Raw genomic sequence first — 23,376 nt, forward strand, 5'->3', positions numbered from 1 at the left:
TCACTATATAAAAGGATACCACGAAAGTGGGCTAGTCCCAGGAACACAAGATTGATTTAACAATAGAAAATCTATTCATACAATTCAGCACATAAAGCGATTAAAAGACAAAAACTACGTGCAGAAAACGACCAGATAAAAATTAATATTTATTCATAATTTTAAAACCAAAAAAATGATAATCTACGACATTATAAACAGAAGGGAACTTCTATAATTTGATAAAGACTATGTCTGCGGCTACCATAATTAATAGTAAAATATTGCAAGCTTTTCCTTTTGAGGTCAAGAAGTCAAGGATGCCCACTATGTGCATTTTATTCACCATTTTATGGCAGTCTTACCCAGTGCAGTGAGGGAAGAAAAAGAAAAGACGTAAGATATGGAAAAGAAATAAATGCCATCTTTCAAAGTTACTATAATTAGTATGTGTAGAGAAACCCAAAATGATCTACAACTATGTTATCTAAATTAAGAAGAAAATTTAGTGTTTTTATTGGATTCAAAAATAAACATATTACAAATATGCTTCCATATAACCACCCACTGAATTATTGAATGAAGCTGCTGGGGGGAAGATTTACACTTAGGGGACAAGAAGATCTTCTGAACTTCCAGAGATAAACCTGTGGGAACAGGTTACCCTGTGTGTGAGCGAGCTTCCCATCACTGGAAGGGTTCAAGCAGGGGCAGGATGGGCTGCATCCAGGGGTGCTGGAGAAAGAACCTGAGCTCAGAGCGAGTGGCTGGTTCTCCTCAGGTGGGACCTGAGCTCTTCTCACACTTGGCAGCGGGAGGCAGCCTCTGTCCTTTCCTTTGGCTCCTCTCAGAATCAACTTAATGCTTCTGGTAAAGTGGGTAAAATGAGCCAGGATTTAAGGCTCCAGAACATGTCTGGAGCAACCCCTAATCTCATCGCTGTCCACGCCCCTCTCCTAGGCTCGCCCTGCCTCCTGCCCCCCACCTCCGCCCCACCAGACTTATCTACCAAGTTCAACTTCTGTGGCAAACAGAGCAGCTCCCCCATGGGTGGTGGGTGCTGGCCTAGGGGCTTCTCCACAAGCACAGACTTGAGAGGGTTCACCCTGTTCAAAGCCTTCAAAGGCTCCCCGCTGCCTAAGCCTTCAAAGGCTCCCCGCTGCCTAGTCAGGTGTTTTTTCTTCCTTTTCCCAACATCACAGATCCCTTTGATAAGGGCAAATCCTTCCTTGCACACAGCAGTCCACTGAGTATTTACTCTGTGCCTGGCACTGTGCTAAGGCTTAACAGGCTTGATTCACTGAATCCCCCATCAGTCCCCACGAGGCAGGACCTATTATTAGCCCCCCAGGTCACTAAGTGGGGACTTGGGACTGGGACATTTTCAGTTCAGGCCACACATTGAAATACCATGCTACCTGGTTTGGTTTGGTTTGGGTTTTGTAACTGTTTTTCTTTCTTTTTTAAAGATTTACTTATTTGTTTATTTTGGCTGCCTTGGGTCTTTGTTGCTGTGTGCAGGCTTTCTCTAGCTGTGGCAAGCGGGGGCTACTCTTCATTGCGGTGGCTTCTCTTGTTGCGGAGCATGGGCTCTAGGTGCACAGGCTTCAGTATTTGCGGTGCGTGGGCTCTAGAGCGCAGGCTCAGTAGTTGTGGCGCACAGGCTTCATTGCTCCGTGGCACGTGGGATCGTCCCGGACCAGGGATCAAACCCATATCCCCTGCATTGGCAGGTGGATTCTTTTTTTTTTTTTTAAGAAATTTTATTGAGATACAATTGACATACAATAAACTGCATATATTTAAAGTGTACAATTTGATATTTTTTCTTATTAGTAATGTATATATGGCAATCCCAATCTCCCAGTTCATCCCACACCACCCTCCCCACCCCCCCCACTTGGTGTCCATATGTTTGTTCTCTACATCTGCATCTCTGTTTCTGGCAGGTGGTTTCTTAACCACTGCACCACCAGTGAAGTCCCTGTAACTGTTTTTCAAGTGAAATTTGACACAGTCCCTTAAAGACACAACACGGACCAATAATGATGCTTTCACTGGGGCAGGCATGGGGGGCCTGGGCTCCTCAACTCTCCCACCTTATCCCCTGAAGCAGCTCCCCCCATACCATTCAGCCACCAAATCCATAATCCTTACCAGAGGGGCCCAGGAGGCAGGGCACATAAGCATGCAGACTTCGGAGTCAGTCCTATACTCTCTAGCTACCTGACCTTGAGCCTTGGTTTCCTCACCTGCAAAGTGGAGCTAATAGGTCTTCCTACTCTCGGAGGGTTATTGTGAGGATTAAACGAGATGGTGAATGTAAGGGCTCATCACCCAGCAGGTGCTGCATACATGCTGTCTGTGGTTACTGGCAGTCTCTGGGGTTTGGGGTAGCCTCTCGGCACCTCCCTCTGGACTCCAAACACCACAAACCGGGGGCCATGAGCTCCTGAAGATGCTGCAATCCATGAGCTGAGGCAGCCCTGACCCCTGCCGGAGACATGGCCATAGAGCCTCACCAGCTTTACTTGCAGCTGGAGCACCACAGGCAGATGCAGGGAACCAAGGCTGTTAATAAATCTGTCCGTTTCCAGGATGCCCCCCACCCCCACCCTCTGGGGCCCCTGCTCTGACAGGCGCCACAGGGGGGCTGAGGCCCAGCTGGCAGCAGACCCAAATGTTGGCTGAGCCGCTAGATAACTCGGTAGCTCTGTAATGAACGGTCCCTCAAGCTGGAGGCATTGACCTTGCAGCCTGGGGGCCCTGGGGTTAACCCTTCCCTTCCCAGCTTGTGTTAGGGAGGGCTGTATGGACGATCTGTTGCTGCCTAACCAATTACCCCAAATTTAGCTGCTGGAAATAACAAATAACTATAAACTTTCAGTTTCTGTGGCTCAGGAATCTGAACGTGGCTTAACGGGGTGGTTCTAAGTCAAGAGTTTTCACAAAGCAGCAATCAAGTTGTCGGCCTTGGTGGCAGACATGTCGAGGCTTGACTTGGGGAGGACTGGATTCCAAACGCACTCACATAGTTGTTGGCGGGTCTCCGAAGAGCCATGTCCAAGCTCACTCACACGGGCCTGTCCACAGAGCTGCCTCACGTCAAGGCAGCTGGCTTCCCCCAGCACAAGGGATGAAGAGGGAGCAAGAGAAGCACCCAAGGTGGAAGGCACAGTCCTTTTAGAACCAACCTCTTCACCCACCACTTCTGATGTTTCCTGTTTGTTAGCTGTAAGTCAGTAAGTCCAGTCCACACTCAGGAGGGAATTACACAAGGGTGGGAAAACCAGGAAGCAGGGTATTACTGGGGACCAGCTCACAGGCTGCCTGCATCAAGGGGGGCAGCTGCTGGGACACACACGTAGGTCTGAGGCCAGCTCACCTTCAGATGCACCTGCGCAGAGAGCCGGGATTGGCTTCAACTTCTCATTCCCTTTGTCGCCACATCCTGTTGGTTCAAAATCCTAAACAGTTTCCGAGTCTGACCACACTGGACCGTCATGGCTTTGGCTAGGCCCCCATCGTGTCTCATCAGGATGTCATTACTCCATCACCATCTCCTCACTGGTGCCCCATCATCTCTTCTGCTCCCCTCTGCCTCCACAATCCCTTCCACCATCATCTGTCCCTTCCTAATAGTATTCGGAGGAGTCTTTTTTTTTAATGCAGATCTGATGCTGTCTTTCTTTGCTGAAAATCCTTCAGAGGCTTCTCATGATTCTCAGCAGGAAGACCCAAGCCGTCTCCGTGGATGACAAGATTCTGCAGGGTCTCGCTCGCCCTGAACCTCGACAGCCCTACCTCACAGCAATGATGGCTCCTTTCAGGGCTCAAACATACCCTGTGCCCTCCTGGCAGAGGCTTTGCACATGCTGTTCCTCTTCTGGGAACACTTTTCTCATCCCTTTCACCTAGTTAACCCCTCATCACCCTTGGGATCTTAGCTCAAGAGTCACTTCCTTGAAGAAGCTGTCCCCATCCGGCCCCGACTAGGTTCAAGCCACCTGTTGAAAACTCATCCTCTGGTCATAGCACTTTGTCAGGCCCACTGTGCCTTTATCTGATTGGTCACTGTCTGTCTCTCCCCAAGACTTTAAGTGCCATGAGGGCAGTGACTAAACCTGGTTTTACTAACTGCATCCATAATGCCTATCACCAGTGGGTGCTTAAGAAACACCTATTGAATTAAAAAACAAATTAAAATCCTTGGGAAGATGATAAAACTACAACTTTGAAAAATAATTCGTTAGAATCACAAGACTCCAGGGCTCAAAGGGGGCTCAGAAACCAGCCAGACAACTTCCTCAGAGGAAACTGAAACCCAAAGACAGGGAAGGACTTCCTGGGATGCAGAGTGAATGAGAACAGGACAAGAAGCCAGGCCCTTGTGTGACCCCTCACCTGCCATTTCCCATCTGTCATAAGCCCCACTCACCTTCGCCACTGGAACTTGACGAATGCTAACAGATCACCTCCATCAGCCCTAAGATCTTGGCAAAAAACTCTAGAAGCTGATGGGAAAGCCTCGTTTCTGGTAAACTCTTTTCTGAGCTCTGGAACTACTGGTTCCAAAGATGTACAACTGGTCCTGAAAATAGCCGTTTCACCCCAAATCAAGAACAGGACCTACTTTTGAGAATTTTTAATTTGGGGTTCCTCCCAAGCAGAGCTCTAGACCATTTGCATTGGCAGGGACCTGAGACATTCTGGGCCAATTCCAGAAGGGGAAACCGAAGCCAGAGAAGGACAGAGACTTTCCCAAGGTCAAATAAGGAATCAGTGACAGGGCTGGGACCAGAACCCCAGGCTCTGGACTCTCTGGCCAGTGCTCCTGTCTCTACAGCAAGCTGCAAGTAGTCAGACTGGATTAACTTGAAGGTACTTGCAGGCTCTGATCCAAGGCTAACAGGTTCTTCTTCGAACAGGGATTCTTCCTCAGACTGATCAGCTGTGCAAACTCCTGTCACAGGTCCTCAGCAGAGAGTAACTTTCAACGTGCAAATATGCAATATGGCATTCCAAAACAAATTGGCATTCCAAGAACAAACAAACTGATAGTCCAAAAATATATATATTCCAAACTGGTATTCAAATTAGTTGCCAACATTTAAAAACTAAAATATTTTTACATGCAAATCCAGGTTTCCACATTCTCTTAGAAAAATCTGACAATCTGGTGATACTGATCTTCCCTTCCGGTGTTCGACACTTGGCTGAACTACAGAGCGGGTGTCACACGCTCGCCTGCGCACAGCTGCCCAAATCCCTCCTTCCTATCGCCTTCTCATGTCCTGAGGGCATTTGAGTTTGCAACCCCTGTTCTATTGGGATTTGCGAATCCCCTCTGTAACTATTCCCAAGATAAGAGATCGAATAGGCACTGTTTGTCGCCTCTAGGGACAGGGAGTTCGCTTCCAGTTTGTTCCATGGCTGGTCAGGAGATGGTGATGGGAAGGGAGAGCTTGATTTGAACCATGGCTGATCTGAATCCATGTATAACAGGTCATGCTGTAATGTACTTCCAAAGTTTAATGAACTTTAATTACCTCAGAATCAGGACTGTCCATGCTTGTTTTGGCTGAGGCAGATAAGAAAGTCCCTCTTGGAAATGACTTCATAGACTGCCAGGCCATCGAAACGAAATCCAGATGCCATTGCATTCTGGGCAAACTAGGGGCCGGGTCTGGATGGCCCTTTTGGAGTTTCAAAGGCAATCAGTGCCGATATCAAAAGAGGGTTTGGAGGGCTGTCCTCGGGTTCTTGAGCAATGACAGTGCTCAGATAAATTGCCTTTCAATGACCTTGCCAGGAGCTGTCACCACCAACCCGTGTTTCAAAATCCATGGGAGTGGGGGGCTCTTAGAGTAATGTCAGGCCGGTGAGCACTTCATCAGGAGGTAGCCCAGGGAATTTGGGCAGACACTAGCTTCAAACTTTGGAACTTTAAAAGCACTGGCTTCATTCCTACCACACTTATCAGTAATCAAATCTCAAAGCCAACAGAAATACTAGAGTGTAGGACTATTCCACATGGGAGGGCCCTTGCAGGTTTCTCTCTCTTTTTTAAACTTTATTATTTTTTGGCGGCATTGGGTCTTGGTTGCTGTGCACGAGCTTTCTCCAGTTGTGATGAGTGGGGGCTTCTCTTCATTGTGGTGCACGTGCTTCCCATTGCTGTGGCTTCTCCTTTTGCAGAGCACAGGCTCTAGGCATGCAGGCTTCAGTAGTTGCAGCAGGCAGGCTCAGCAGTTGTGGCTTGTGGGCTTAGTTACTCAGCGGCATGTGGGGTCTTCTCAGACCAGGGATCAAACCCATATCCCCTGCACTGGCAGGTGGATTCTTAACCACTGTACCACCAGGGAAGTCCCCTTTGCAGGTTTCATCTCATCTCTCTACCTTAATTGAGAAGCTCTCTACAGTACCCCAGAGAAGAAGGCTCAGCCAGCCTTGGTGGGGCAATGTCTTCCTGATAATGGGTCAGAAGCTCTCCCAACTGAAACTTTCAACTCCTGTCCCCAGTTTTATCCTCAAAGTAAGAACCATTTTTATGCCTGTCTTCCTCTATGTACATTGAGCACCACCATATTTGCCCTCTCATCTGCAAGCTGAACTGTTCCAGGTCATCATTCCTGGGAGATTGATTTTGAGGCCTAGCTACTCTCCTGCAATGGGCTGGTGTCCCTCTTCAGTATCTTTTCACAACAGCTGTCTTGACTGTAGGAGGACACAGTTCTTGCTCTATGACCTCCAGAGAATGGCTGAGTCCAGCTGTACCACATCCCAGGCTCACATGCCCAGAGTTTGCAAGGGATTGTTCCACATCAGTAAACAGCTTTTATTTATTTAACAAATACTCATGTAGCTCAGCTTACTTTAGCAATATTCATTAAATCCCCATAACCCTCGGAGTTAGAGTCTATTATTATCATCCTCAGTGTACAGATGATGAAACCAAGACACAGGGAATAAAGTCACTCAGCCAAAGTGCCAATTAAGCGGGGAGACTGGGACTCAAACTCAGATTGTTGGAGTCTGGAGCTGGTGCCCGTAACCTCCCTGTGCTGCCTCTCCGAGCAGTTGTTCATATTAAGCACAGGGATCAAGATTTCCAGGGAGATCTGGAAATAATACATCTCCCTGATAAGTCAGCCTCACCCTGAGATGTGGAGTGACTTGCCTAAAGTCACTCTAGGACTTCCGTGCTAGTTCAGTGATTAAGACTCCGCCTTCCAATGCAGTAGGCACAGGTTCAATCTCTGGTGGGGGAACTAATATCCCACATGCCACAGGATGCAGCCAAAAACTAAAAAATAAAATTAAAGTCACTCCATTCTGCAGTGATGGAGTTGGGACTTCACCTGGGTTCCAAGTTCAGGGCTCTTTGCTCTAGCCTAGAGCATGCCAAGTGGACTCCTCAGACTTAACTGAAGGGGACTCCTCCAGGGTAGCAACATCACAAAGAGCCCACCCAGGGAAGTGAAATGCATTCTAACCTGGCTTTGAGTCCACATGCATATCTAACAGCCCACAATCACCCAGTGGGTTCCTGGTACAGGGAGAGGAGAACTACCCAACCTAATCTTCTGATATTTTGAAAGTGTGCATGTTAGGAAATACATGGAGACCTCATTAACTCACAGCCCAGTAATTCAGAAGTCATCATGGTCTCTGTTGGGCTGAAGTACATGTTACATTAATCCAGAGCTGGGCAAACTTTTGTAAAGGGTCAGATAGTCAATATGTTGGAAAGGGTGGTCATACACAGCCTGATGACTCTTACGCAGTTGCCTGAAAGTGTTCCTGGGGCCTGAAACATTTCCTTACAGGAAGGTAAGAAGTTCTCACAGCCGGTCCTGGGCATATCATCTTGTTTGCAAATATCCTTCCCTGCTAACAGGGGATGTGCATGTTTTTGTTACGCTTAAGTGGCACCTGGCTAACCCCACTGCTTATATTGGTTCCTGGGAAGAGGGAACAGGGGCCTCCTCCTGCAGCAGAAGAGGGGCATGTGCCGACCATCCTCCTGTGTCAGTTGCAGGACAGGACCCGCTGACCATGGGGAACCAATGCTCACATTTAAAGCAGATCTGGCTCTGTCTCTTCTCTCTGTGAGTAAAGCATCGTTCCATCTAGTGCGTACGTGGGTCGCGTCTTCCTTGGTTATTCTGACACCTGGAACTATGCACTTTACATTTCTTGCTATCTCTGCCTTTTAACTGAGGTAGACATTTAATGTGATTACTGATATAATCAGATTTTAGCATATCATCTTGCTATTTGCTTTCTACGTCTCATCTATTCTTTGCTCCATTTTTTCCCCTTTTTCTGCCTTCTTTTGAAATAACTGAATAACTTTTATGATTTCATTATATCTCCTCTGTTCACTTATTAGCTACAACTCATTATTTTCATGGTGTTTTAAACTTTTTAGTGTATACCTTTACCTTATCACATCCTACCTTCAAGTGACATTATAACACATCACAAATACTATAAGATCGTTACAATAATACTTCCATTTCTCCCCCTTCTGACTTTATGCTACTGTTGTCATATATTTTGTATGTTATAAAACTCTTTTAAGTACATTATTTTGTTTCAACAGTGAACTATCTTTTAAAGACATTTAAATTGTGAGAAAAAATCATATGCTTCCCCATGGAGTTATATTCAGTGCTCTCCATTCCTTTGTGTAGATCCAGATTTCTATCTTGGTATCATTTTTCTTTAGTCTGAAAAACTTCCTTTAACATTTCTTATTGTTCAGGTCTACTGGTGATGAATTATTTCAGCTTTTGTTGCTTTGAAAACATTTTTCTTTCATCTTCATTTTTTCTCTCTTTTTAGAAAATTAAAGTAAGGACTTTCCTGGCAGTCCAGCAATTAGGACTCTGTGCTTCCATTGCAGGGTGTGGAGGTTTGATCCCTGGTCAGGGAACTAAGATCCTGCATGCTGCATGGTAAGGCCAAAAAAAAAAAAAAAGAAATTACAGTAAAATTGACTTACAATATTAAATTAGTTTCAGGGGTACAATATAGTGATTCAATATTTCTACACATTACAAAATTATCATCAAGATAAGTCCAGTTATTGTCTGTCACTATATAAAGTTATTCCAATATTATGTAGTCATATAATGTACAGCATATTCCCTATGCTGCACATTACATCCCATGACATTTATTTTATAATTGGAAGTTTGTACCTCTTAATCTCCCTCACCCATTTCATTCAACACCACCCTCTCTGGCAATGACCAGTTTGACCACTGTACCTATGAGTTTCTGTTTTGTTCGTTTTGTTTTTCAGATTTCACATATAAGTGAAATTACATGGTGTTTGTCTTTCTCTGACATTTCACTTAGCATAATACCCTTTAGGTCCACCCATGTTGACACGAATGGCAAAATTTCGTTCTTTTTTATAGCTGAGTAATATTCCATTGTGTATATACCACATCTTCTTTATCCATTCACCTGTTGATGGGCACTTAGTTTGCTTCCATATCTTGGCTACTGTATTTAATGCTGCAATGAACATAGGGGCACATATATCTTCTCAAATGTTTTGTTTTTTTTTCAGGAAAATACCAACAAGTGGAACTGCTGAATCATCTGGAAGTTCTATTTGTAATTTTTTGAGGACTCTCCATACTGTTTTCCACAGTGGCTGCACCAATTTACATTCCCACCAATAGTGCACAAGGGTTCTCTTTTCTCCAATTCCTCACCTACCCTCGTTATTTCTTATATTTTTGCCAACAGCCATTCTGACAGGTATGAGGTAATATCTCACTGTGGTTTGATTTGCATTCTTCTGATAATTAGTGATGTTGAGCATCTTTTCATGTGTCTGTTGGCCATTTGTGTTTCTTCTTTGGAAAAAAGGTCTATTCAGGTTCTCTGCCCATTTTTAAAAAATGGGATTGTTTGTATTTTTGATGTGTCATATAATTTGGATATTAACCCCTTTTGTCTATATTGCTTACACATATCTTCTCCCACTCAGGGTTTTAAAAAATTTCCTCTTTGATATCTTCAAAAATCCATTTCTTGTTTAATAGCATATTATTTAGCCTCCATGTGTTTGGGTTTTATGTAGTGATTTTTTTTTTTTTTTTTGTATTTGATTTCTAGTCTTATACCATCATGGTCAACAAATGCTTGATATGATTTCAACCTTTTTAAATTTACTGAGACTTGTTTTGTGGTCCAGCATGTGATCTATCCTGGAGAATGTTCCATGTGCACCTGAAAAGAATGTGTACTTTGATGCTTTTGGAAGGAATGTTCTATATCTATTAAGTTAATCTGGCCTAATGTGTTGGTCAAGGCCAGTGTTTTCTTATTGATTTTCTGTCTGCATGATCCGTCCATTGATGTAAGTGGGGTGTCACAGTTCCCTACTATTATTGTATTACTGTAAATTTCTCCCTTCATATTATAAGTTACTATTTGCCATATATATTTAGGTGCTCCTATGTTGGGCGAATATATATTTTAAATTGTTGTATCTTTTTGTTAGATTAATCCCTTTATTATTATGTAATGTCCTTCCTTGTCTCTTGTTACAGTCTTCATTTTAAACTCTATTATGTCAGGATTGCCCTGGTGGCACAGTGGTTAAGCGTCCACCTGCCAGAAATAGAGACACAGATGTAGAGAACAAACATATGGACACCAAGTGGGGAAAGTGGGGCGGGGCAGGGGGTTGGGGGGAAATGAATTGGGAGATTGGGATTGCCATATATACATTACTAATAAGAAAAAAAATATCAAACTGCACACTTTAAATATATACAGTTTATTGTATGTCAATTGTATCTCAATAAAAATTCTCAAAGAAAAAAAAGTTTTTCTTGACTTTAAAGAATAAAAGGTAAGCTTGAGTATGCCTTTAAGAGACAAAGAACCATAATTTTTAAATCAACTGTATTTACAAATAATAAAATTCATATATTTTAAGTTTAAAAAAAAAAAAACAGTCTGCTTGCCAGTGCAGGGGACATGGGTTCAATCCCTATTCCGGGAGTATCCCACATGCCACAGAGTAACTAAGTCCATGTGCCATAACTACTGAGCCTGTGCTCTGGAGCCCATGAGCCACAACTACTGAGCCCATGAGAGACAACTACTGAGGCCCACATGCCTACAGCCCATGCTCCACAGCAAGAGAAGCCACCACAATGAGAAGCCCATCAGAACGAGGAGTAGCCCCTGCTCACCACAACTAGAGAAAGCCTGTGTGCAGTAACAAAGACCAATATAGCCAAAAATAAATAAGTAAATACATAAATAAATAAGTCTTAAAAGAGAAAGACTACTAAAATCTATTATATCTAATCATTGTTACGCCAGTTTTCTTTTAGTTTCCATTTGCATGGAATTCATTTTACCATCTCCTCACTTTCAGTTTGTGTATGTCTTTAGATCTAAAGTGAGTCTTTTAGGCAGCATATACATGGGTCCTGTTTATTTTTATCCATTTAGCCACTCTGTGTCTTTCATTGGAGCATTTAGTCCATTTACATTTAATTATTTTTTAAATAAATTTATTTATTATTTATTTATTGGCTGTGTTGGGTCTTCGATGATGAGCATGGGCTCTCTCCAGTTGCAGCGAGTGGAGGCCACTCTCCATTGTAGTGCATGGGCTCCCCACTGCAGTGGCCTCTCCTGTGGGGCATGGGCTGTAGGCACATGGGCTTCAGCAGCCATGGCACACAGGCTCAATAGTTGTGGCTCACAGGCTCCAGAGCACAGGTTCAACAGCCATGAAGCATGGGCCTAGCTGCTCCGTGGCATGCAGGATCCTCCTGGAGCAGGGATCAAACCCGTGTCCCCTGCATTTGCAGGCAGACTCCCAGCCACTGTGCCACTTAGAAAGTTTCTAAAGTAATTATTGATAGGTATGTACTTGTTGCCATTTTGTTTATTGTTTTCTGGTTGTTTTCGTAATTCTTTTTTGTTCCTTTCTTCTTCTTTTGCTGTCTTCCCTTGTGATTTGATGACTATCTTTAGTGTTGTGTTTGGATTCCTTTCTCTTCTTTTTTGGTGTGTGTACCTATTATAGATTTTTGGTTTGTGGTTACCATGAGATTCATATATAACTATAAATACATGATTATTTTAGGGGGTTCCAAGGACAGATGCTGGCCTGCTGGTGGGTGGGTAAGACCCTGGCACTAATAGGCTATAGAGAGAAGACTCCAAAATGGTTCTTGCCACCACCAGTGTCCTTGTGGTAGAACAAGCTCCCCCAGATGGCTGCCTCCAGTATCTACGTCCCCAAGGGGAATTCCTGCCTCTCCAGGAGGCTCTCTAAAGTCAGCAAGTGGGTCTGATCCAGGCTCCTTTCAAGTAAGTGCCCAGCACTAGGACTTGGAACATGTCAGATTTTGTGAGCGCCATTTAACAGTGGACTCTATTTCCTACAGCCCTCTGGCTCTCCTGTATGCAAGCCCACTGGCCTTCAAAGTCAGACTTTCTGGGGCTTATCGTCCCAGTACAGGACCCCTAGCAAGAGGTCTCTTACTCCTTGGGAAGAACCTGTGCAATTGTGATTATGCTCTCAATTGTGGGTCACTGACCTGGGGGTGTGGGTTCTAGCTATACTGCATCTTCACCCCTCCTACCCATCTTGTTATAGTTCTCTATGTCTTTAGTTGTGGACCATTGTTTCTGCTAGCCTTCAAGTTGTTCTCATAGACAGGTGCTCTCTAAATAGTTGCAATTTTGGTGTGCCTGTGGGAGGAGGTAAGTTCAGGGTCTTCCTACTCCACAATCTTGGCCCACATGCCCATCCACTTTTGAAGGACATTTTTGCTAAATACAGAATTCTAGATCTTTTCCCCCCTTTCAACACTTGAAACGTGCCATGCCATTCCTTTCTGGCTTGCATAGGTTATGATAAGAAGTTTGCTGCTATTTTGATCTTTGTTCCTTGATATATGTTTCTTTTTACATTCATTGTCAGTGGTTTAGCAATTTGACTATGATGTGTCTTAGGATGTAAGCTTTTTTCATGTTTATTCTTCTTGTAGGCTACTGAGTTTCTTGGATCTATGCCTTTATCATTTTCATCGTATTTGGGGAATGGCCATTATTTCTTCAAGTATGTTTTCTGTCTCTTTCTCTCTTTCCTCTCCTGCTGGTATGTATTTTTGACACTTGGTATTGCTGCACAGGCTGCTCCGTTCATTCCTTTTCCCATATTTTCTCTTTGCCCTTCATTTTGAATAGTATCTATTCTTGGGCCTTTAACTTCACTGATCTATTCTTCTCAGGGTCTAATTTTTTCTGCTGCTCATCTCATTCAGTTTATTTTAATTTCAGATAGTCTATGCATCATCTCCAAAAACTTTATTTGGATTTTAAAAAATACATATCCTATGTCTTTCCTCATTATGTTCATGTTTTCCTTTATATATCTTTGAGTATTTATAATATTAATACTGTCTGTTTAAGGTCTTTGTCAGCTAATTCCATACCATCTATATCATTCTGGGTCTGTTGAACAATTTTTCTCCTGGTTCTGAACATGTTTTTCTACTACTTTGCCTGATGATATTTTTTTTTGTGCCAAAGATAATAAATTTTACATTATTGAGTGTTGGGTTTTGTTGTATTTCTTTAAACGAGCTCTGGACTTGGTTTTGCCAAGCAGTTACTTGCAGATCAGTTTAAGGATTAACCTTGAGCTTGTTTTATGGCAGGCTAAAAGCAACCTTTACTCTAGGACTACTTTAGTCCCACTACAAAGACATGACCTTTTAAGGATTCTATCTAACACTGTGTATTATAACGTCTCCTCTTTGGCTAGTAGAAACTTCCACTATGCCCAGACCTGTGTGAACCCTGGGAATTACTTGGTTCACTGCTTTCTGATTTTTCTTTCCACACATCAGAACTCACCTAAGGATCAAGAGAAGCATCTGGGGGTTTTCTGAACTCTACCTCTGTGCAGCTACCTCCTGTCTGTTATTTCTCCATGTGAATTTTAGCTGCCTCTGCCTTCCTGAACTCTCACCTCTGGCTCCTCAGTTCAGTGATACAGTGGGTGTCTGGTTCCCCGTCTCTGTGCTGAAGACCAGAAACATCCTAAATGAGTAAGATGGGTGATCGCCTCTTCCTGTGTGTCTCCCTTCTCTTGGGCAGTCACAGCCCTGTGCTTCCTCATGCCCAACGTCTGAAAACATTTGTTTTATATACTCTGTCTGCTTTTCCAGTTGTTTACAGTGGAAGGCAATTCCCACAGCGCTTAACCCTTCATGGGTGGAACTGAAAAATGTCTACTCTAGTTGTTTTCACCATAGGTTTATACTTTAAAATATCATTTAACTAATAGACGGTGACTTCATTAAAAGTTGTTGGAGACAATTTAAGAAAATTGGGGTGGGAGTTAGTTCATGAATATTTCTGAGTTTTATAATTCTACCAGGAAGTCAGGCTCTGTCAGGATTTTATGAAAAGTTGAACCAGGAAAAGATCTTCAAGGTTATCTCGAATTGATCAAGACACAACCCATTACTTAACTTTTAAATTCACTTTTTAAAGTGTTCAAGATTTTGACAAGGGTGCCAAGACCGTTCAAGGGGAAAAAATAATCTCTTCAACAAATGGTGCTGGGTGAGATAACTGAATATCCACATGAAAGAATGAAGTTGAACTCTTACCTCATGCCATATACAAAAACTAACTAAAAAACGCACCAATGATCTAAATATAAGAGCTAAAAGCATAAAATCCTAGAAGAAAACATAGGAGTAAATGTTCATGACCTTGGATCTGGCAGTACCAAAAAGCACAAGCAGCACAAGAAAAAACAGATCATACAATTCATCAAAATTCTACCAAAATAACATCAAGACACTGTCAAGAGAGTGAAAAGACACCTACAAGATAGGAGAAAATATCTGCAAATCATGTATCTGATAACAGTCTAGTATCCAAAATCTATAAAGAACTCTTACAAATCAACAACAACAGAGACAACCCAATTCAAAAATGGGCAAGGACCTGAATAGACATTTCTCCAAAGATATACAAAGCACAATAAGCACATGAAAAGTGCACAATGTCATTAGTCATTAGGAAAATGCAAATCAAACCCACAATGAGATAGCACTTCATACCCACTAGGGTAGCTATTGTCACGGGTTGAATTATGTTCCACCTTCCTCTCCCCCGCTTACCTCAAAAAAAAAAAATGTTTAAGTACTAAACCCTGGTATCTGTGACTGTGACCTTATTTGGAAATAAAGTCTTTATAGATATAATCAAGTTAAGATGCAGTTATTAAGGTGGGCCTTAATCTAATACAATTGATTTACTTATAAAAGAGGAAAATCTGGACAAAGGTACAGAGGGAAGATGGCCATGTGAAGATGGAGTCAGAGATTAGAGGTATGCTCCCACAAGCCAAGGAATGCCAGGGGCTACCAGAAACTAGAGGAGGCAAGGAAGGATCCTCTGCTAGGGATATGGAGGGAGCACAGCCCTGTGAACACCTTGATTTTGGATTTCTAGCCTCCAGAACTGTGGGACAATGAATTTGCTGTTTGAAGCTACCCAGTTTGTGGTACTTTCTTACAGAGCCCTAGAACACCAATACAGCTGTAATTTTAGAAATGGAAAATAACAAGTATTGACAAACTTGATGGTTAGTTTTATGTGGATGGGCCACAGTGCCCATTTATTTGTTCAAACATTATTTTGGATGTTTCTGTGGTGTTTAAGATGAGATTAACATTTAAATGGATGAACATCTGAGAAAATCAGATTACCTTCCACAATGTGGGTAATCCGTCACAGGTCTTAATAAAACAGACTTGAGCAAGAAGTCATTCTGCTAGCAGACTGTCTCTGGATTCAAACTGCACCTCTTTCATGGGTCTCCAGGTGCTGGCCTACCCTGCAGATTTTGTACTTACTACGCCTCCACAATTGTGAGAGCAGATTCCTTAAAATAAATCTCTCTCTATCTATCATCTATCTATCTACCTATCTATCCATCTATCTACATATATCAACATCCTATATGATTCTATTTCTCTGGAAAACCCTAACACAGCAAGGATGTAGAGAAATTAGAATCCTCATCCATTGCTGATAGAAATGGAAATGGTGCAGCCACTGTGGAAAATAATTTGGTGGTTCCATTAGTTAAACATAGAGTTATCATATGATCCAGCATTTCCACTCCAAGGTACATACCTAAAAGAATTGAAAACAGGTGTTCGAGCAAAAATTTGTACAAGAATATTCATAGCAACACTATTGACAATAGCCAGAAGGTAAAAACAACCCAAATGTCCATCAACTGACTGATAAATATTGATGAATATGTGGCATATCCATACAATGGAATATTGTTCAACCATTAAAAAAATAAAATTGTGATAAATGCTATAACATGAATGAATGTTGAAAACACTGTGGTGAATGGACAAAGCCAGACACAAAGGATCACACATTGTATAATTCCATTTATATTAAATATCCAGAATAGGCAATTTCATAAAGACAGAGCAAATTAGTGGTTGACTGGGGCCTGGGAGTAGGAGTGACTGCTTAATGACTATGAGGTTTCCTTTTGAGGGGGGTGAAGATATTCTAAAACTAGGTTGTGATGGTTGCACAACATCATGAATGTATTAAATACTAATGATTTGCACACTTTTAAAATGGCTAAAAAGGTTAATTTGTATCGTGTATTTTACTGCAATTAGAAAAAAGTGTTCAAGTACACAGAGAAAGATAGTTCTTGAAGTTACTAATTAAGAAACAAATTGAAAATGTGGAAATGAACTTTTAAAGTTAAAAATAAAACAGTGAATGAAGAAGTAACGGTTGTAAAATAAATCATGTGTGTAGCAGTTACGATAAACAAGTAGGCTTGTGGAATTACAATCACAAAGCAACTTTATTTTTGTCTCCTACTGTCCCTTGAAATCCAACTTCTGGGACTAGCGTATCCCTTAACTCTAGAAGAAAACTCAGGCCTCTACAACTTCTCTAGTCAATCTTACATCACCATCATCATCATATCATCCTGTAGTCACACTTAAGGTACAAAATAGTCTCAGTTCAGAAATTTAAATGTCCAATCCCATTATAATCAAAATGGCTTATCATGTGAAGCTGAGGCTTCTCTGGGCCTGCTGCAGACCAGACGTTAACATCAGGGAAATGAAGCCTGCCTTGCATATTAAGGTTTCTGACTCTTCCAAGGATAGGGCCATGGGAGTGAGGAAACGAAGGCAAAGCAAGAAAAAATCCTTAGTTGAGGTGTTATGGTGACGGAGGACTGACGTGGCAAGAGTTTAACTGTGTCTTTCTCAGGTGGGCTCCTCCATCCTCTTCTCCCAGTCGTGCCATCTTCATGCCCTAGGGATCCCTCAGGGGTGATGCCTTCCCATGTGGCTCTACTTTCTGCTTCCTTTGTTAGCACTGTGAGTTGGAAGTTCACCTTCTGGAGGAAACCCTTGCTGCTTGCTCAGGCTCTGAGTTGACCATGTGCCAGTTCTCTTGCACGCAGACCACATCTGGTCTTCGGGAGGCATGCACGCATCCCCCGTCTTAACAGGCTCTGGGAGTGGAGGCTGCACCCACCTCTGCCACTTCTCCTTTGCTCCATCATTAAGGCACCCAGCCAGACACTGGTATCTCATCCTTTAGATTTTCCCAGGCCAGGGTCTGTGTACTCCTCCAGATTGTTACCCTAGAGGGGACGTACATTAAGCTCCACTGAGGCCCTTTTCCCTAGCCTTGAGGTGAAGGGCAGCTGGCAGCCACTTCTCTCCCTGAGACTCAAAATACACATATGGTTCTCTTCAAACAAATCCCCACCAAAAATTCTCCTCCTTCATGAAGCTCTTACTCTTCTTTTATACCCTCAGTGTGGGTGAGGAGGTTTAAGACAGCTACAGGTTTTTGACCATCTCCATTATAAATAGAGCATATGGTATAGGTATGTGGTATCTGTTGCTGCTTTGCAAAAAACATCTATTTTAACCTCTTGTTACATGTGCATTTAAATAACTACAATCATTATTGAATATAGTAACAGCTACTATGGAGCCCCTAATTTGCCCCAGACACGGTATTAGGCCCTTTTTACAAACATCTCATTTAAAGTTATTAATAGGTATGCTTATAACTACCTTAATTTATCGATTTCATGAGCTCATACAGATAACTGGCATTTAAAAATCTACAGGGTGAGGTATTAAGATTCTCAATAGGAAGAAATATTCTGAAAGCCAAGTCACAAAACTTTAGATCTGGCAAGGACTTCATAGGTTAGCCAACCTCACTCATTTCCTTTAAGCAGCAGCTGAGGTCCCGCAAGTCTGAGGGACTTGCCCAAGGTCATCACAGTGAGAGGAGATGAGAAGAAAGGGGCCATCATTTGCTACAGCTTAGTCATAAAAAGTATTAAGTAAATTTTGGTGCATACTGCTAATTTTAATATTTATCAAACCAGTGGTAGAAGTGAATTCTTAATGCAGAATAACTATTTCAGAGTCTTAAAAAATTGAACTAACTGGGCTTTCAACCCTAGATAAAGCTGTGAGAATCCTAATCTACTGTACAAGAGAATAATGGATTCTTAATTGAATCTGCACCTCAGAGTGGAACAATGAGTTTTAAATGGAAAATCCCACAGAGGTGGCGATGAGAAATGAGTTTAGCTAGATGAATGATCTTACGAGAAAGTGAGATAGCAAACCATGCTGGAGAGTAGATTTTTCTTAAAGATCTCAAACCAGATGCAGACTATTTGTGTCCAGGCAGGGAACTGCTGTGTTTACTATCATCTTCCTAGTCTTGTCACTGTCTCGCATTCCCATCCTTATAGTCTCCAGGGCTTCCTATATACTTAAAAAAAAAATAAGCGTATACAGCACAATGATGATATTATTACTCTATTAAATACTATTGGGAACCCAGGACGTGCCATCCAGCATCCTCAGACTTCAGTCCTGCCCTCTTCTCCGGCAATACAACGATCATAGGCTTTAGGGCTGGCAGGGTGTCCAGAAAAAATGTAGTGCAATACACTTCAAAGATAAGAAAACTGAGGCCCAGAGAGGAAAGTACCTAGCCAAGGAAGGTCACACAGAAAGTTAATGGCTCTAATCACAAAAGTTAAGCATTTTGACAGATTCATGAACTCTTGGGTAGTTCCATCCTCAGCTCTGAGGACCTCGGAGTCACATTTTGTAGCCTGAAGTGCTAATTAAACTAGAGGAATTATGGACTCACTATTTATAGGTAGGAGTGAGCACATTAAGTAGGCCATGAAACCTGGGGACACAGAAGATCTTGTCTCCTGAGATTCACATATTACATTCAACCTTTATATTTTAAGATAGAACTTGGTTAATGCATACTCCAACTTTTCAAATCTGATCTTAATCTTTAGCCTTGAAGGACGACCGTGGCTACAACAGTTTTTTTGTATCGTGAGATAAATAGGATAAACTGGTAACTGTACTTCTTTTGGTAAATGCTGCCCTCACCCAGGTAAGAAAGGTTAAAACCATCCTTCTAAATGTATCAATTACTTTAAAGGAATGTATTTCAAACCATTTTTTATTATTTTTAATTTTAACCAATAATAGTCAATATGCTCTCACTGAATTTAAAAATGAAAAGAAACCCACAAAAAATGTTTTTAAAAGACATATACCACTTGGGTTTGCAATTATCTCACGTTTCTTTTACTGTTCAGAGTGGCTTTCACTGTACTGCCAAAATCAAAACTCTCTTAGGAGGCCTAGTGGTGTGAACAAAAGCACTGAAATCAAAGAACTTCCAAGTTTTAATCCGTCAGAGACCGTGTGGTACTAGGGAAAGAGTCATTTAACCTCTCTCCATCAGTCCCACTTTTGTACAATGAGGATAAAACTATGGAGGTACCTCTCCTGGGTACTGTGTGGATTGGCTAATTAAAACTAATTAATCCCCTGGAAAGAACCAAAAAATACTATGTAAGTGCTGAGTATTTATGGGCCACTAACAGTCATGAAAACTCCTAAGAGACAAGACTCTGTGCAGACAGCACAATCTCTATTGGTGATTACTAATTACCCACTGATTACAAAGAAAGCTTTGGGTGTTCCCTAACAGGGGAGGGAAAAGAAATATTACACAATGCCGTTCAACAACACCATCTTTATTCAAAAATATATATCTATGAGACATTTCAGAATATACTGCTACCGCCAATGGCAGCCTATACTTCTAAATAAAGTCCTAAATTAATATACAAATTTAAGCTTTAAAAATATTCTTTAAGAAAAAAACAAAAAACAAAACAAAAAACAAAGGAAGCTTGAAGACTTTCTGGGGAATATGACCTAAAGGAAAGGTCTCTGAGGCCAATGGATGCCCTAAGTACAGGAAAACACAAAACAAAAAACCACCCACCCCACCCCACCAGATCACCTCATACATACAAGGAGAAAGGTTCATTTAAATTAAACAAATGAAGTAAAAAGCACACTTGGGGAGGATGTGGGAGGATTAAGAGTTAAAAAACAAAAGCATTTCATTGAAAAACAAAAAACAGAACTAACTTCCTTACAGGAAGTCCACTAGTAACAGGTGTTAAGAGGCCAACACATTCATTTACATAATTGCTACAGTTTCATTTCTTGCTCTTGCTGTAATAATTATGCACCAATTTCTAGTCAAAGACTCAGACAAAACACAGCAGCGGGCAAAGTCCATTATGTCACAACATTTTCATCTAGCTGATGAGAGCAAATACCTACTATACCTTTTGGTTGGTTTGTGGCTGGTAAGATTTTGCTTCCTCGGTGAAAGAAAGCACAGAGTATGTCCAAGATGGGTCTGTTCAGAGGCAAGCTCATCTGCAGGACTAAAGCAGCACACCACGTAGGGAGGGGGCTTATATGCAGAAACAACAAAGACTGGAATTTATTTTGCAATTTTGGTAAAGTCATTTACTGCCCTATGGCCTCTGCGAGAAAAAATTTTATATAGACTCATTAATTTAATAATGACAGGACAACAGGCAGTGTCAATATGCAAACAACACACAGTCCGTATTCAATCTGAAAAATAGTTTAAATGCTACCAGGTTCTACACCAAGTGAAACTGTATACCTGCTATGACTTCTCATCGTTTTCACTTCATGGCAGGCAAGAGAGCTTCTTGAAGGGACACCTGTTACACTTTTAAAAACAGACGTTATGTTCTAACATGTTGAACATGTAAAATTATGTGCTTTTTGGTAATCCTGAAAGGAGCAACTCAAAATAATTCTGGAGCCCCCTCCACTGAATTCCTTCTTATACCTTTTGGATTTCCACCTCTGGGCTATAATTCCTATTACATTGTTGGGGCAAATTGTTTTCTGCCCTTTCCAATGTCAAAAATAAGCCTGCCAAATTAGAATAATTTGCAGTCAGCAGGCCTAACCTTTACTTAAAACCAAGGTAAAAATCCTCTCTAACTGCATTATATAGTCATAATGTCAGCTGGCATGATAATGGAATTAAGACCCCCAATTAACATCCCTCACTTTCCCCCTTCCCGAGAGGAGCTATTCAGTAACATCTGACACACAACAGTCCCTCTCTGAGGGGCACGAGGACATGTGCAGTAGTGTGAACTGAAGGACAGACAAGCATGCAAACTGTGTCATTTGCAGGGGAGATTTTCAAGTTTAGTCACCATGCTGCGGACATGTGCCCAGTGCAGTGAATTAAATGTTAGTGTGTGCCCTAGTCCCCAAAAGAAAGGGTCAAAGCAACACCCACATGGAGCCCGGACTCCCAGAATGCCTTTAGCTTTGGGGGCCCACAGTGCCATTTCTAACAACTGCCTTCACAACCAACTGGATCAAAGATCATGTTTCTAGGAACGTGCTCTCTGACAGTGGCTGGGACCCCTGATAAGTGCAGGCTGGGAAGGTTGTTGATAGGAACCTAAAACAAATAACTTATTTTTAATTCATGCCTGATTCCTGTTAGTCTGTCTCTGAACTGTGACCTGATGTCCCAGATCAGCTTTGAATCGTACTGCTAGATTCTCTAGTCTGCTCACAAGACAAATGCACCTAGCTTCTGACTACGCATTGCCAGAAGTCACAGTAAGGGACAATCCAAGATTTGGCAAACTCTTTATGGCAAAGCTGCTCAACAGTTGCGCCTCCAGCCTCTGGGGTGGATGGCAACCAGGAAAGCCAACGACTCCAGAATTGAGTCCCTCTGTGGAAGCCTGTATTGAACTTGAACGAGCCCAGCTCTGAAAGGAGAAGCTGCTTTCATGACACAATGCTGTCATGAAGGACAAGATTTTTCTACACATGATTTTTGTAACATCTTGGGTGTAAAAAGAGAGATGACAATGGAAAACCAACAGGGGCGTGGACACATGAAGTGAGTCTGTATTCTTTCCAAATATAAATTCAAACTGGATTCCATTCACCACTGTCCTCAATTGTGCGCAACAGGAGAGACCGGAGAGGAGAATCAGAGTCTGTGGTTGTTTCTTGAGGCGGGGGGTGGGGCCGAGCGGAAGGAGGGGTAGAATCAGGATCTACTAGGTTATTTCCAACCATGACTTGCCCTCTTCCTTCTGCTGGTACAGACGGGAATCTGGGGCATGACACCTGCCCTAGTCAGTTGAAAACAGGTCACCAGCAGAAGGCAGGGGGGCCAAGCCCCCTGTGACGTTGGGCAGCAACGAGAGGTCTGGCAAGCTCTGAATATGGGACTTGAGCTCCTTGCGGACCTGGGTTACCCGAGCAAGCTTCTGTTTATACTCCTAAAGAGACAAAGAGAACACAATGCAGTTAAGTCTGTGTGACGGGCAGGTTGAAGGAGCCGCTACAGGTACTCTCACCCTCTTGCTCTACGTGCTCCTCACCAGACAGCCCCTCCCCCATTCAGCAAAACGATAATGCTCAGGTTTTCAAACTCTCAAAAGGCAAAACTTTAAGTAAAAAAGGAAAGCTCTAGAGTTCAATACTGGCAACAGTGAATTAAATGGTATTTAATTTAGCACTTGAGATTTGGAAGTAAAAGTGATGTTTTGTATTTGCAGTGTCTTTGATTCTTACCTATTGTAAAATCCTTTATAAGGTAAAATAAAAGAAAGCCTGAGCTTTACAATTATTTCGAAGGCTCACCTCGACATGGCTAGGAAAACCACTATAAAGCTCTATTTTCTGTGTTAAACTTAGATTAACCCAGAGTTATCATCTTCGTAGACAAGGACTACAGAAGCTCAAAATTCTCACTGCCACTGCCTGTGTCCAGGACTTCCTCGTTCCACACTGAGAACTGCAGCAAGGCCCAGCTGAGGCCTTCTAGTAGTCTCCCCGAAACGTGCCCCAGACTTCTCTCTCAGAAGCC

The 23,376-nt window shown here is 42.3% G+C and overlaps 1 protein-coding gene across 2 annotated transcripts in view; it reads right to left on the bottom strand.

The window, feature by feature from the left end:
- Positions 1 to 1,892: 1,892 nt before the first annotated feature.
- The window catches only part of RPRD1B (regulation of nuclear pre-mRNA domain containing 1B), a 69,196-nt gene continuing 47,712 nt past the window's right edge, over positions 1,893 to 23,376 (bottom strand). Inside the window, exon 7 of one of the 2 annotated variants that reach the window (XM_057701341.1) lies at positions 1,893 to 8,935. In XM_057701341.1, the coding sequence (XP_057557324.1) occupies positions 8,921 to 8,935 (15 nt within the window). In that variant the 3' untranslated portion in view covers positions 1,893 to 8,920. Of the gene's footprint in view, positions 8,936 to 20,085; positions 22,787 to 23,376 lie in introns of those variants that run through there. The other variant, XM_057701339.1, reaches the window with a different exon arrangement.

Source organism: Hippopotamus amphibius, chromosome 12 (genome assembly GCF_030028045.1).
Source record: "Hippopotamus amphibius kiboko isolate mHipAmp2 chromosome 12, mHipAmp2.hap2, whole genome shotgun sequence".
NCBI lineage: Eukaryota > Metazoa > Chordata > Mammalia > Artiodactyla > Hippopotamidae > Hippopotamus > Hippopotamus amphibius.